The sequence below is a fragment of the Pleurodeles waltl genome, chromosome 11 (genome assembly GCF_031143425.1).
Source record: "Pleurodeles waltl isolate 20211129_DDA chromosome 11, aPleWal1.hap1.20221129, whole genome shotgun sequence".
In the NCBI taxonomy this organism is placed as follows: domain Eukaryota; kingdom Metazoa; phylum Chordata; class Amphibia; order Caudata; family Salamandridae; genus Pleurodeles; species Pleurodeles waltl.
The window spans coordinates 84281367-84296605 of record NC_090450.1 but is presented as its reverse complement, the minus strand read 5'-3'; the positions used below and the strand labels follow the sequence as shown (position 1 = coordinate 84296605).

The following is a 15239-nucleotide window of genomic DNA, read 5'->3' as shown; positions in this document are numbered from 1 at the left end:
GCTTAATTATCCTCCCATGAAAAAATCACGCATGGGAGGAGAAGGGCCTCAAATAATGGCACTAAGCCTGCTAAGTGCCATTATTTAACGCCTTGTTCAGGGCATGAAGTTTTCCACAGGCAAAAAATGACTTTAACTCCAATATTTTGGCGCTAGACATGTTTCTATAGTCAAAATATAAATATGGAGTTAAGTTGGCAAGAATTTTAGGATGTTTGTTGCTCTTCTTAAATAATTGAGGACTGGCTGGATAGCCTTTTTCCAACCTCCGTGGTACTAACCTCCTCTCCTTCTTCTATCTCTCTACAAATTGTAGACACGGATACCTGTCTACTGTGCCCTGGACCAATCCCCAGCAAGGGTCTTGTAATGGGCAGGCCACAACATCCCCCGAAACAAAACTCTCTAGTTGAATCTCACTGCTTCATTTCAGACACTGCTTCTCCACTTCTACCCATCTATCTAGCTCCTCGTCTGGGACTTTTCCCTCAGGTATGTGTAAGGTGGTACACATTGTCTATTTAATGGGTGAGCACTTTAACATAGATGATATACCTTCATTGACAATGACAATACCTAGACGATGCCAACAGCTTTGCCAAGTGGTGTCTGAACCCATACAGAGACTAGTAAAAATACCCAATGAAATACTGTTTATGCAGTCTCATATCGCTCCTCTGGATGTTGGATCTTTGAAGGGGTGGAGTTTTTTGGGTTGCCATTGCTAACTGACCAAATAACTAAACAAAGTAGTAAAGCTACAGTGTAATACTCTGGTCCAGATTTCCAAAGAGTTGACAAAACGCTGGGCAGCAAGCAAATCTGCGGTGCTGCACTACTTTGAGTGAACTGGAGAGATGAGGACAGTCCTATATCTACACATAAGTGTTGCAGTGCAGTTCTGCTGTCTCCCTGTGCTGGTGCAGTTTCAGCATCCAGCACCAACGCAGCACCCTTGTGCCGCTGTGCAAGGGTGTCTGTGTTATGGTCAGCATAGATGCAGGAAGGAGTCTCTTTCAGCACAATTACTATGCTTTAAGGTAGTTTCCTCTTTGCATGTGTGCTGCAGAATTTACATACATGCAAAGAGGAAAACACGCGAAGGAATACAAATATTTCTCCTTGTTATGGCAGCTGGTGGGAAGTGCAGCATTTTAGTGCAAATCCATGTCTATAATTCTTTGTAGATATGGTTGTGCATCAAAATCTATGGGTGGATCCATTGGAAGATACATGCTCCACCCAGGGAACGCCCACTTGATGTACAGTAACGCAAGGCAGCACATTGCGCTGCGTTGTTAATTTTTTATACAAACCCAAAAAAAATCCCGTTCGTGTTTGCTGGTAAATACTAACCTGTTTTTTGTATTCGGTTGTGTTGAAAAAGTAGCTCAACCCTGATGCAAAATCTCAGAAAGAAATACAGAAGGTTTGAACAAACGTGAAAACAAGTGATGATCATGATGTCCTCAATGGTCTCAAGGTCTTGGATTCTGAAGCAGCTGGTGACATTTGTGACTAAACAAGGGGGACTGAATGTCATTACAGATCCAAGTGCTGCAGCAGGACGGCAAGAGTCTGCGCAGTGGTACTCAAGCATGCATTGATAGGATTGATAGGCAGCTCCAAGAAGCCCAGATCATCAAGCAGATGGAGCAGGACTTTAATCGTCTGAGAGCGGAACTGAGTGAGTACTTAAGTATGCTTGTTCTTTGGGGGTAGGAGCAGTGGGGTTCCTTGCATATGATGAAAGTGCATTATTATTTTTATGGAGCTGGAAGGAGAGAGAGGTTGTGATGAGCAGACCGCTAAGTCAAGCGCAACACATTGAAACGGCTATCAAGTGGCCCTATATGAAGGGAGATACTTTGAGCCACTCCAGTTTTTCAAAGCCAACATTTGGGTATCCTGAGACATGTAGTTTCACTTTTTGCATTATAAGCAAGAGGGTGGAGTACGACTACCATTTGGCCTGGTCATCGAGCTCAAAGCAGGCATTAGATTTAGGCCCTGAATTACAGTATAGAGGAGACTCTTGCCGCTACCATCCATGGAAGAGAACCTCTCTGCATATTTAAAGATCCCCACAAGGCAGCGAGGGATCTCGTTGCCTTCACTGGATCAACACTGCTGCATCCCCCCTGAAAGCAGTGATGCTTCGTTGAGCCAGCACCATGTTTGATGCACCCTCTCTGCACACTCTTTTGTTTTTCTAGCATAAACTTCCAAAACAGGAGTTTATTCCAGAAAAACTAAAAAAATCCAAAGACCCCAATGTGCCAGGAGCAGCATTCTGGCCACCACCTGGCCCTGTCCACAATCTAAATTGCAGGAGTGTCAGTCAATCAATCAAAAGTTATGTTTATTTAAACCATAGTGTATTAAAACCATCATAAATACAGTCGTCTCATAATACTATGAATACACTTAAAACAAAAGGAAAAGGTATAATAACCCCATCAAAACAAACCTTAATGCATACAGTTAATATACCTAAGAAAAAACACTAAAACTGCAGGAGTATTGCTGTCGTGCGAAATGTAGCAATCTCCATGGCAAAGGCTGATGTTTCAAACCTACAGCCTGGAAAGATGATGAACAAATGCCCGCTCGTTCTCCTAACGAAGGTTACCGTACATCACGCTACCACACTCCTTGTCATTAGGACAGCAGTTACAGAGACCTATACTTTAATTTGACAGCCAAGTGCATTCTGGGTATTGTAGGCTTAGTTTGCTTTCATTGAACCAATTGGACTAATACCCCATATAAGCCAAGGAAAGTGGGGGGGGGTGGGGGGGGGGGCTGGTGGCATTATAACATGAAGCAAGGTGGGGATTACAAACTTCTGTCCTTTGCTTTCCTTTTATCCATCACCCTACAATGCCCATGTTTGCATTACCTTTTTTTTATATAACATGTCACCTTTGCATCTGTTTTTTCTATGTGCTGTTAATAACAGGTGATATTATACATAAGACAGTGCAGTCCAATTTCCCGTCTTTTGAGGGTCAGAGGACGATTTGGTCTTGGCAGCGATTCATATCAAGCACTTAACTCCCTAAGCCATCTTGCTGGCATGTTCTTCTACTATTCTAATGTGAATACGCCTAATTTCTCCCAAGTCCACATGTTGCCTGCCCACTGTCACATTGAAGGAGGGTATCCGAGCCAATCAAGATGCAGCACGTACCACACATTATTTTGCTTCATTAACATATTGTACCTCTGAATTTTGGGTTCGAGTTCCAGCTGATTTCACAGCATAAGATCTGCAGCCCTTAGCAGGGAGCAGGCTTGTAGCTATGTTTAGAAGGCCAATCTGCACATTCAAATGACACCCACATTTGCCACTACAAAGCGGGGCTGGATTTGCAGCCACATGTGTGGACCTGATTTGAAACCTCTTAGGCGAGACAGATTTGCAGCAAGTAGGGGTGTCTAATAAGGGTGGAAAAATTGAGGATGCACATTTAAAATCTCAGGCTACCCAAAAAATTTAATTATATTATTAATCTCAGAACAAACAGGAAAGCAGGGTACATAATCTCACTGGTAGTATCTTTTTAGGATTGGAATCAACAGAGAGCTGGACCTGGGGTCAGACCAGTGCTTAATTTGTGCTTGTTGTTTCCGGTGCTGAGCACTGGCACTTATTTTTGAGGGCCGGCGCTTTACTCTTCTGCCTCAACTATTTGCTGTGAGCAAAAGACACTTATGGGAAAGGTGAAGGAAGACAAAAACGGAGAAGCGTCACAAAGGTAGAAAACGGAAAGCTAGTGAGTGGCTGTAAATGTATTAAGGAGGCCTGAGATGGCTTCAGGATTACGCTGCTTCAGTATTCCGTGTTCGCACATTTAATTGCAGCAGCTGTGTGTTTAAGAGGAAGGCTTTGGGCACCGACAAGTTTTTATTTACAAATTAAGCACTGGGTCAGACCACAGAGCCTGACATCTCCATAGAGTATACCGGGTGAGTTCTCCCTAGAGGATGTGTGGCGTGCAATTTCCATAGAGGATAAACGGTGTGTGATCTACATAGAGTATATAGGTAGTGCATTCTCCATAGTGGGTACAGGGCGTGCACTCTCCATGAAGGATACTGGCTTGTGCATTTTGCGTAGCCATAGACGATACACAACTCGGTTCTCACGCTTATGATCTACACAAATCTACATGCAGACTGACAAATGAGAACATGGGTATAATCTATAGAGGGAATGTATGGCTGGTGACTACGTGACCTCCAATCTATACTGAGAATGCAGAGAATCTCCAGGCCTGATACATGGCCTGGTTCTTCATCAGAATGTAGGGTGGATGAATTGTATATAGGATAAAGGTTCGGGGATTTGTACTGAGAATACAGACACTGGGACCTCTATGTAAAAGTTACAGCTCTTGGAATCTCATTTGGACCACTGGACCTGGATATCTTCAATGAGGCCACAGGGCCAGAGTTCAGCATGAAGAACATATGCCTATGCAATGCATAGAGGGTACATTGCATTCCGTCTCCATAAACTTTAAAGCACCTGGCATCTCAATGGAGATTTCATGACCCGGGATCTGTATAAATAACACAGCAACACAGCTCTCCATTATGACAGTGGGCCTGGGTAGCTCTAGTGAGGGTACAGGACGTGGGAGCTCTGTGGATAACCCAAGAAATGCAGTCTGAAGAGAGATATTGGGGACTTCATAGAGGATGGAGTACTGGGCATTGGATCTCCTTAATCAATAGAGTTTGGGATCTATTTAAGAAAAATGACACCTGCGATCTGCATAGAATGTTCAGGACCTAGTATTTGCATAAAGAATACATTCATTTGCTATAAGACTACAGGCCGTGGGAATCAACTAAGGTCCAGAGTCATAGAACACTATGACGACTCTGAGCCTGTGATCACCATATGGGACGGGGATATTCATAGAGAATTCATAATCTTCCTAGGGAATGTAGGGACTGGGATCTCTATAGAGAATGTGAGACCTCAGCTTTTCATAGAGACTACATTGCCCCGGATTTGTGCAGGATTTCGTTCTCTATGCAGAATTCCTGGCTGGGACTCCATAAAAATCCTAGTGCGGGATTTACACATGGGCAGAAACCTAATTTATGCGATTTGCCCATATTTTGTAGGTGGGGCACATCATAAGCAATCATGCCTGAAATCTCCATAGTAAGTCTGGGATCTGCTAAGGAAATAGAGGGTCTGAGATTCACATAGAGAGCACTATGGTGGGTATTGAATACAAAACAGGGAGCAAGACATCTATAAGCAGTACATAGGCTTATGTTTGCAAATAGTTCGGAAATCCTGTATATTCCCACTAACCAGCTGGCCCCCTGCGAGGCAAGAGAGCGCCCCATCAGGCCACCTAAAATGGTGCTTCGACACATTTAAATACCTAGGGATCAACGTCTACCACAAGGCGGAAGATCTAAGGGATGGAAATCTGGGGAAAGCGGTGTCCTCTGTTAAGAGCTCAATACGCTTCTTGAATAAACTACCACTCTCACCACTGGGTAAAGTAGCTATAGCAAACATGCTGATATTACCTAGACTGTTGTATTATTTCGCGGCCCTGCCAATCAATATCCCCAAAAGCTTTTTCGTTGGCTTGAACTCCATCCTACTACAGCTGGTGTGGGGTGAGGGCAGAAGGCGGATTGCACTTACCACGCTGCATCATCCGGTAGCAATGGGTGGACTGGGCGCCCCAAACTTTGAGCTCTATTCTGCGGCCGCACAGCTGCAGTGGATCTTAAATTGGCTCCATAGACCCAGCTCGGCAGAAACCATATGGCTACAATCCCGACTCCAGGGCGCTCCCGTACTAGTGTGGTTGCTGGACAAGCAGACTAAAAGCACATGCACAAATCCATTGATGATAGTGGCACACACATATTGGAAGAAGTATATCCAAAAGGGAATTAAAAGGCTACCCTACTCACCACTCCTCCCATTGGATCGGCTCCCCGGGTGGGTGGAAGCCGGCTCATATTCACCTACAACTTGGGCAGACGCGGGTATAAGCACAGTAGGAGACTGTTTCGAGGAAGGGAAATTAATGACTTTCGAAGCTATACAGGCCCTCACAGAGATCAATCCGGGGCAATTCCTGGCATACCATGCGATATGCCATGCAATCAGGAAAACGTGGGCATCTGGCGAAGCAGAGCCTGATATCTCAGTCACCCTGCACCACATGCTGAACTGGGATCCCCATGGAAAAGCAGTCTCAAACCTTTATAAACTTCTGAACAGACCCCCGGAAGACAACCTGCAGAAAGCTAGGGAGAGGTGGAATACCGTATTGCCCACTCCGATCTCAGAGACAGAATGGCCAAAAGCTCTGTGCCACACACGCGAGGTCTCAAGAAACCCCAGATTCAGATACACACAGTTCAATTATCTACATCAGACATATCTGCGCCGGCCAGGATTAAGCGTATGTTCCCCGGATCGGACCCAGCCTGCCCCAGATGCAAAATACCAGCAGCACAGTTCTATCACATGGTCTGGGAGTGCCCGCGGTTGGGGGGGGGGTGTGGAGGGGAGTGGTCACAGCCTTAGCGGAAATCACGGGGCTCAACCTGGACACGAATCCCAAATCCTGTCTACTCGGACTAAGGACAAGGACGAAAAGAAATAAACACTTGCACAGATTTGTGGATCTAGCGTATGTAATGTACAAAAGACTGATAGCAATGAACTGGAAGGCTCGCAACACACCTGACTTAAAAGTCTGGCTCGCCCTCACGTTACGCTGGGCTCACGCTGAGCACCAGGTATTAACAAATTTAGCTCGTAGGGGACTGCGACAGGCGGGCTGCGAGACCTGGGGCGTCTTAGTGTCCAGGCTAGAAGCCAAAAACGATGATAGACCCCCCTGAATCGCAGACGGCTGCACCCACCTGGAAGGCTGTGGGCCCACCCCCCGGCAGAAAGTCATCACCACATCTGGGGAAGCAAATATATCCATCATTAATGCCTCGCCAACTTGGATAACACAGCAGCCTCCCCCTCCCAATGCATGCATGCCACAGCACTAAGAAGCCTGCACACTCAACCAATAGTCACCAGCGCTACGCTCCACTGTGCCATTCCCCTCCCCCTTGCTCCCCCCTCCCTAAGCTCTTCTGACCCCCGCCCTCGCGGCGATGCGGGCCCCTGTCACCAGTGGCAATAGAACCACATTGCAATTGAACGCCTCGTCCTATGCGGTGGCAACTTCGGAAGTGTTGGGCAGAATAAACATACCGGGTAGTGCACACAAGTTCTTAGGAGTTTTGTTATATATATCGTTCTTAATACGGGAAAGCCAGACGGCAAACTGTAACCAATGACAAATCGTTATTAATGTCTGTATATGCAAGAAATGTATGGCTTTTGTTTTGAAAAATCAATAAAAATATATTTAAAAAAAAAAAAAATGTTTGCAAATAGTTCTTATGGTCTGAGATTTACACAGAGAATGCAGGACAGCAGATGCGCACAAAGAGTTCAGCATCTGGCGATTGCATTGAGAATGCAGGGTGTGGGGTCCAACATACAGAGCTTAGGGTATGGGATCTGCTTAGAGAATACAGTGCCCGGGAACTTTGTTGAGAATGATCGGCTTTGGCTCTATTGCAACTCAAGGGACTGTGATCTGCATATTCAATGCATGAGTTAGCCTCTCCCTAGAATTCTCAGGATCTGAGGGTAAGGCCTTGATAGCCATACAAAATACAGGGCCTGTTTTTGATACAGAAAATACAGAGGTGTGACCTAGACACCTGCTTCAGTTCAACTGCATGCTCAGAACAACCTAGTAAACTGTTCCTAGGATCTCCATAAAGAATAAAAGACTGGGGTTCTCACAGTGAATGCAGCTGCAGATTTAACTACAACACTACTGCAAGGCAGAAGAAGAAACCAAAGATCTGGGCTGTACGGAAGGCACTTCTCCAGCCCCGGACATAATAGGGCCTGGCATCTTCAAATGAATGCAGCAACAGGGACTGCATTATTAGTGCCAGCACAGGGACCAGCTTTATACATTCACTTCACATTACAATTTGAATACAGCAGCAAATGTAAACAACAACTGATAATGGTGAATTTCTAGGACTTTTGTTTGCATCACTCACCATTTGTCTTGACATCCCTGTCAGCAGGGTCACATTTTTCAGTTCCTGGGCTTTCTCTTCATGAATCATCATCACAGGGTCTGTTAGTTCAATTTGGTGCACCCAACAAAGGAAGACTACAATTCCCTGGTTCCACAGATGCATTAAACGAACCTCTGAAGTCAAGCAGCTGTGTCATGCTGATATTGAGTTTTTTTTACAACTGTCTTTACACTTCCTTATGAGTCCGAACTCCAGGTGCCCAACAAGTTGTCCACCTTCATCAGTTACGGGATACTCTTCGTTTACGTCTCTGGCCCACTGGAACTACAGAGCGGTCTGGATCCTTGTAGGATCTGCCTTGACCAAGGTAAGGATGGCCCTTTCTGGTAGCCACAGTGTTGCTGACGAAGGAACGCCAAAAGGTAGTCCGTGCCCTCCAGAAGGAGTCCCAGAGGAAAAACCTCCAAAGAGAAAAACCTCTATAGCAGGAACTCACTGGAACAAAAAAGAAGCAAAAAGGTAAGTCTTCCAACAAGAAAACCATACTGGAAGAAACTGGAACAAGCGAGGGAAAAAACTGGAGAAAAAACACCAGGAATGAAGATCACCACCAAAGGAAGTGTTGCAGCTCAAGGAGAACAAAAATGACACACCTTATATACCCAAAGAAAGGAAATGACCAACAGGAAGAAGAAAGACACCATATTGATTGGGAAAGATTCATAGGAGAATATAGAGAAAAGGTGCCATTTTGGAAAAGGGTCCTAAGGCATGCAGGGAAAAAGAAAGGCATGCTGGGAGAAAGAAGAACATGGCTGCTAAGTATAAAAATAAGGAAAAGACGAAAAGGAGAAAGAAGAGATAAAAGAAGAAAAGAAGAAAGGAACAGGCTGCACCATGTAAGTGTGGGGTTGAAGGGAGGGTGCTCATGCATAATATCAAGGGCGCGCCGCACCCAAAACTCGCCGAGACCCCATGCCCCATTTGGGGCCTCGTGCAAGGAAATAGAGAACAGAAGGGGTGCGGCAAGTGCTGCCAGGAACCGCAGCTGCGCCCCGAGCTGAACGCTCAAGCATTCAGTTCAGAAGTTCTTTCTTACTAAGTATAACTTAAGTATGCAATAAATCAATTCACACTTCAAGATTCTACAACTTGTTTAGCGACCGGTCTGTTGGATTTCCAACTTTATAAGTTCGGACTCTGGGATGGCAAGGGGCATTGCATATAGGTTGCTCTGAAAAGTATAGGTAGCAGCCTCAAAAGAGTTAAAAAATATTGTGTATGGTGTTATCCAGCATGGAAGCATGTGTGAGAAGTTAAAAAAAGAAGAGTATATATTTCTAGGTTAAGAATGTTAAGGAAAAACCCTATAATGGAAATTCCACAACAGTAAATTCCGTGTTGCAGATGTTCTTCTGAAAATCTAAACAATAAAAGTTCCCAGAATTCCTTGGGATTTGTTACAATTCCTAAAAGTTGGAAATCTGTTCCAAAGGTAGGAGGAAATTTAGTGGATTTCAAACAATTTTTGAGCTAGTGATTGGAGATTGGGTGCCCATAGATGAATAGATTTGTCTGCTACATAATGTAACATTCCTGCTCATTACCTTCTGCTTTATATTTTAGAGGCCAAAGATGTCATCATCAAAAAACTTCAGAAAGACAGCAAGGTAAATGAGGCAATTTCAAACAAGTTAATGTGAATGATGCCCTGAAGAACAAGCATCAATGTACTTTTTGGAGAAGTATGATTCTGTATTTGGTTCACAAGCCTTTGCAGCCTTGAGATGTTAACTGTTGCAGCCTTAAGATGTTGGCTGCAATTACAAACTTTGTAGTTCAAGTTATACAGTGTTAATTCATATTTATAACCTGTTTTGCAGACGTGACCCTTTAGTTGTGCTGTGGGGATGGACAATATGAAAATGTTGCTCTTCCTCGCATTCAAGCGTTAATAACATTAAGTTTACAACTCCATCTACTTTGGTGTTTCTTATTTTGAAGAATTAAAGTGATAGGTTATCACTTTGGGGACCTCAAAGGTCTTAGTTCATCAAAATAGGTTTTCAAACTCTTTAAAATATGAAACAAGTACATTTTTACTCAGTTTTTTTAAAACTTGTAATCACTTCGATATTGACCGTTATATTGACTTTAAAAAATATATATATATTATTGTTTCTGTGGAGTATGCTTCACTTGGTTGTATTCAGCGTTCTTTTCATTTCCCTATTGTGGCTCACTGGTTGTGATCAATGCATTTTTGGAGGCTTATCAGAAGGTGAATGACTAAAAGAGGGAGGAAACAAACTTGTGGTACAAGAATATTGTATCTCAATTATCATCAAGTTAAATATGCTGTACAACAGAATATATAAGGAAAGAATATTGTTTTTTAGGTCCAAAATGTTGTTTTTATAAATATTAGTGTATATAATGTTTACTTTAATATAGTTGTGTAACATTGTTTTTTAAATAAATCAAATTATATTAGTTGTTCTGTTTTTTTGAGGCAGTATTATAATATTTTTTTTAAAATTATTTTGAATAGCTTATAATTTTCAATGAGTATTAACTTTTTTACATTTGTTTAATTTTTAACTTAGTAACATAATACGTGTTAATTACTTAAAATATGAATGTTTTTCTGGTTTAATTCTTCTTAGTTAAATAATGCACTGTAAATAATTAGGTAAAGTATTTAATGTATTATTTGCTATATCAAGCCTTTTAATACTTTTAGTACAGGTTTCATTTTTAAAGTGTAACTTAAAATTTGCACAACTGAATTCAAAAGTTTTAATTTAACCTTGGGTTATTGGGGTTCTCGGGTACTAAGGTGGGAATTTAATATAAATATAACTTATTGTTTTTCATTTTTTTAATGCTCATTTTAGCTCTTAAATTATTTATTTGGTTTATTGGTATTCTATATTTTAGATTAGTTTGTGTTTCTTAATGTGTTATTTGAATTTTCTTAGTTTAGTTAGTCATTTTTATTTTAGTAGTTGGATATTGAGTTTGTAGGAATTAGGGAGGGACGATAATGAAAACAGCAATTATTTTGTTTTATTCGTTAATTTATTTAAGATATTAGGTCATAATTAATTATGCAAATCATTTAATTGATTATTTGTTAGTTTTTAATTGTTAATTTGTTGATGAGTATATTTGATAAAACATTTTTGAAAATGAGTTTTATATTTACTTGTTTTAATTGTGTTTTATTTCTTACCGGATTTAATACACATAGGCCCTCATTACAAACCTGGCGGTCTTTGCCCGCCAGGGTTGTTTTGGCGAATTTCACTAACAGCAGGCTGGCGGTGAAATCGGGGGGATTACGCCGCGGTCGCACCGCCACTTTTGTCCCGGCGGGAGTAATCCCAGGGGATTACGAGTCCCCCTGCCGCCAGCCTTTTCATGGCTGTTTGCACCGCCATGAAAAGGCTGGCGGAAAGGGGAGTTACAGGGCCCCTGGGGGCCCGTGCAGCTTTTCACTGTCTGCTATGCACACTGTGAAAAGCGCAACGGGTGCAATTGCACCCGTCGCACAGCCGCAACACCGCCGACTCTATTTGGAGCCGGCTCTTGTGTTGCAGGCGAGATCCCCGCTGGGCCAGCGGGTGGAAACCAGGTTCCGCCCGCGGGCCCAGCGGGGATCTCTTACTGGCCGCTGTGCGAATGCGGCCGCATTGCCGGCCGCCCGGCAGTCAGACCTTGGCGGGCGGCTCCAGCCACCCGCCAAGGTCGTAATGACTGCCATAATGTTTTATTTATAGTTTTATTTTTATGTGTTTTGGTTTATTATTTCCAGTAGTTGGTACAAAAGTGTATTTATATATTTGTTTTATATGTTATAAGTGACTTTTGTACTATGAAATTAGTTTTTTCATTACATTAATTTAATTTATCTATAGTGCATATATTTTCTCAATTTTACATGTAATATTTTGTTTACTTTGTAATGTATTTAAATGTTTCTATAAAAGTGATAAAGTAATTGGAATGGTATATCTAACCCCTCCAAAGTACAACAGTTTATCTACTGTTTAAAAGCCTGGAATAAAAATGGTACATTTAACCTCTCCAAAACCAACACTTTCCCTACTGTTGCTTAGATTGGAGTGCCAATAGTAATTCTAATACCTCCAAAGTCCTACACTTTCCTTGCTTTTGAGTATGTAGAGTAAGAGTAGTAAGTTTAACCCGTCTACAACATACTACTTTACCTACTGTTGGTTTGATTTGAGTGGAAATGGTAAATCTGACTTGCCTGTGTCCAACATTTTTCTTGTTTTGTTTAAATTGGAGAAGGAATATTAAATTTCACCTTTTAAAAATCCAATACTCTCCTTTCTGTTACTAAGATTGAAGTGGGAATAGTAATCCTAACTCCTATAAAGCCCAAAACATTTCCCGTTTCTTTCATTTGGATATTGTTATTTTGTAATGTAGTTATATGTTCTTTTAAGAAAGCTTTAGAAATTGTCATGGTATATCCAACCTTTTAAAAGTACAACACTTTTCTTACTGGTGCTAATATTGGAGTGGGAATAGTAAATTTAACCTCGCTAATGTCCAGTACTTGCCCTACTGTTGTATAGATTGAATTGGGAATAGTAAATGTAACCGCTCCAAAGTCCAACACTTTCCACACCTTTTATTTCTCTACAGTGCGAAAAGTAAATCTTACCCCTCCGGAGTGCAACACTTTCCCTATGTTTGTTTAAATTGGAGGTAGAAATAGAAATCTGACTGCTTCAAAGTCCTGCACTTTTATTAGTGTTGTTTATTTTGGATTGTTCCTTTTTTTAAATTTTTTTTATTTAATGTTTACATTATTTATACAAAAATGTAACTATTTTATTTAAAGGTTATGTCTGCTTTTTATATCACTTTCATTTTTAACTACATATTATATATGATTTTATATATATATGCTTGTTAATTTTAATGTTTGTTATTGTTAAAATTGCTTTCATATCTTTTAATGTACATATGTGTATCTTAAGTATATATTTCATTTACATTAATAATTACAACTAATATTTCTACAATAATTTAATTTTTAAACATATTTGAGATGTGTTTGCTCTATATTTGTTTGTAAATCTTAAATCTTAAGTTATTGGTAATACTTTTAAGGTTTTTAAACTTGTTTATTTTTTCACGGTATATATATTTATTCATATTTTTAATTTTAATTAATATCCAAAACTAGGCATTATGTTATTACTTTGTTGGTTAATATTATTATATTATTAAAAGTATTACCTACAATAATATATAGAAATATTACTATAAACATGTCTTTTTAGGTCTTCCCTGTGACAGAACATGTGCTGCAAGCTCATTTTCTCTCACTTGCAAGAGTAATTGTTTACTAAAATAGACTTGGAGTCTGCTCATTGCTTACAATTTGTGGGCTTCATTGTCACTCTCTTTTGCTGCCTCCTAATTGGGCAGCGTGTGCCGGCTTCATCTCTGAAACATGGACCAAGTACTGTTTGATTTCTTGATTTGTATTTCGCTCTTCTTGTGCTCGGAGTGTGATACTACTTTTGTTTCCTTCTCCTTTCAAAACAACTCGAAAACATCAGAGTTAAAGAGCTCACACTTTCTGGTATGTCAAACAGCTGGATTAAAACAAATAGCAATAACGAATCTTTGTGGTATGTGTTCACTTTCCAAAACATACACTTCTGCCACTTGTCGCTATTATAGATGATGAAACTATAAAAGCATACAGCATTTCTTGAAGTCACTTTCACTTCTCTTTATCTCTACCAATCCCTGCATCCTCAAGTCACCCTCACTTCCCTTTACCTCTTCCCACTCTTAAATGCTCAACTCATCCTCACCTCCTATGACCTCTGCCCAACACTGAGCCCTCAAGTCTCTCACATATTCCTTTATCTCTACCCACCCCATAACCCTCAATTCACCCTCATCTCTATTTTCTCTATCCACCATTAAACTCTTGGGTCAGCCTCAGCTTCCTTTATATCTACCCACCCCTCACATACCGTTACCTCTACCCAACCTATAACACTAAAGTCACCCTCACTTCCTTTTATTTCTACCCACCCCAAAACCCTCAGGCAACTGTGACCTCTCTTTAACCTCTACTCACCCCTGAACCTCAAGTCACCTTCACCTTTCTTTACTTCTACTGAACCCTGAACCCTCATGTCACCCTCATCTTCCTTTACCTCTGCCCATGCCGAAGGCCCAAGTCACCCTCGCCTTCCTTTACCTTTACCCACCCTGAGCCCTCACGTCAATTTCACCTCACTTTACCTCAACCCCTACTATAACCCTCAAGTCAACTTGACTTCCATTAACCTCTATCCACCACTGAGCCCTCAAGTCACCCTCAATTCCCTATAGTCCTAACTACCCCAAACCCTAAAGTCACCCTCACTTCCCTTTACCTCTACCCAGCTCTGAACCCCAAAGCCACCCTCACCTCCCTTTAGCTCTACTTACACCTGAGACCTCAAGTCACCTTCACGATCCTTTACCTCTACCCATCTATGAGGCATCAAGTCACCTTCACATCCCTTTACCTCTACCCACCCTGGAACACTTCAGTCACCCTCACCCCCCTTCATCTTTACCCACTCCATATCCATCAAGTCACTCTCACCTTCATTTACCTCTAGCCGCCAATGACCATCAAGTCATCCTCATTTCTCTTTACCTCTACCCTCTCCAGAAACCTCATCACCGTCACTTTCCTTTACCTCTACCTACCCATGAGCCCTCAATTCGCCTTCACCTCAGATTAACTCTACTCATCCTATTCTCCTCAACTCACCCTCACCTCCCTTTACTTCTAGTCGACCATGAACCCTCAAGTCACCCTCATCTCCCTTAACCTCTATCTAGCTATGTGCCCTCAAGTCCCCCTCAACTCACTTTACCGCTACCCAGGCCTGAGCACTCCAGTCACCATCACCTCCCTTTACTTCTACCTACTCCTGAGCCCTCCGGCCACACTGACCTCCCCTTACCTCAACCCACCCCTGAGCCCTCAAGTCACGCTCATGTCCCCTTACCTGTACTCACCTTTGACCCCTAAAGTCACCTTCACTTCACTTTACCTCTCTCCA

General features: G+C 41.9%; 1 protein-coding gene across 1 annotated transcript in view; it reads left to right on the top strand.

Moving 5' to 3' along the window:
• The window catches only part of LOC138265436 (coiled-coil domain-containing protein 150-like), a 232185-nt gene that overhangs the window by 25424 nt on the left and 191522 nt on the right, over window positions 1–15239 (top strand). Inside the window, exons 5-6 of the mRNA XM_069213138.1 lie at window positions 1549–1687; window positions 9748–9791. Of these exons, the coding sequence (XP_069069239.1) occupies window positions 1549–1687; window positions 9748–9791 (183 nt within the window). The remainder of the gene's footprint in view (window positions 1–1548; window positions 1688–9747; window positions 9792–15239) is intronic.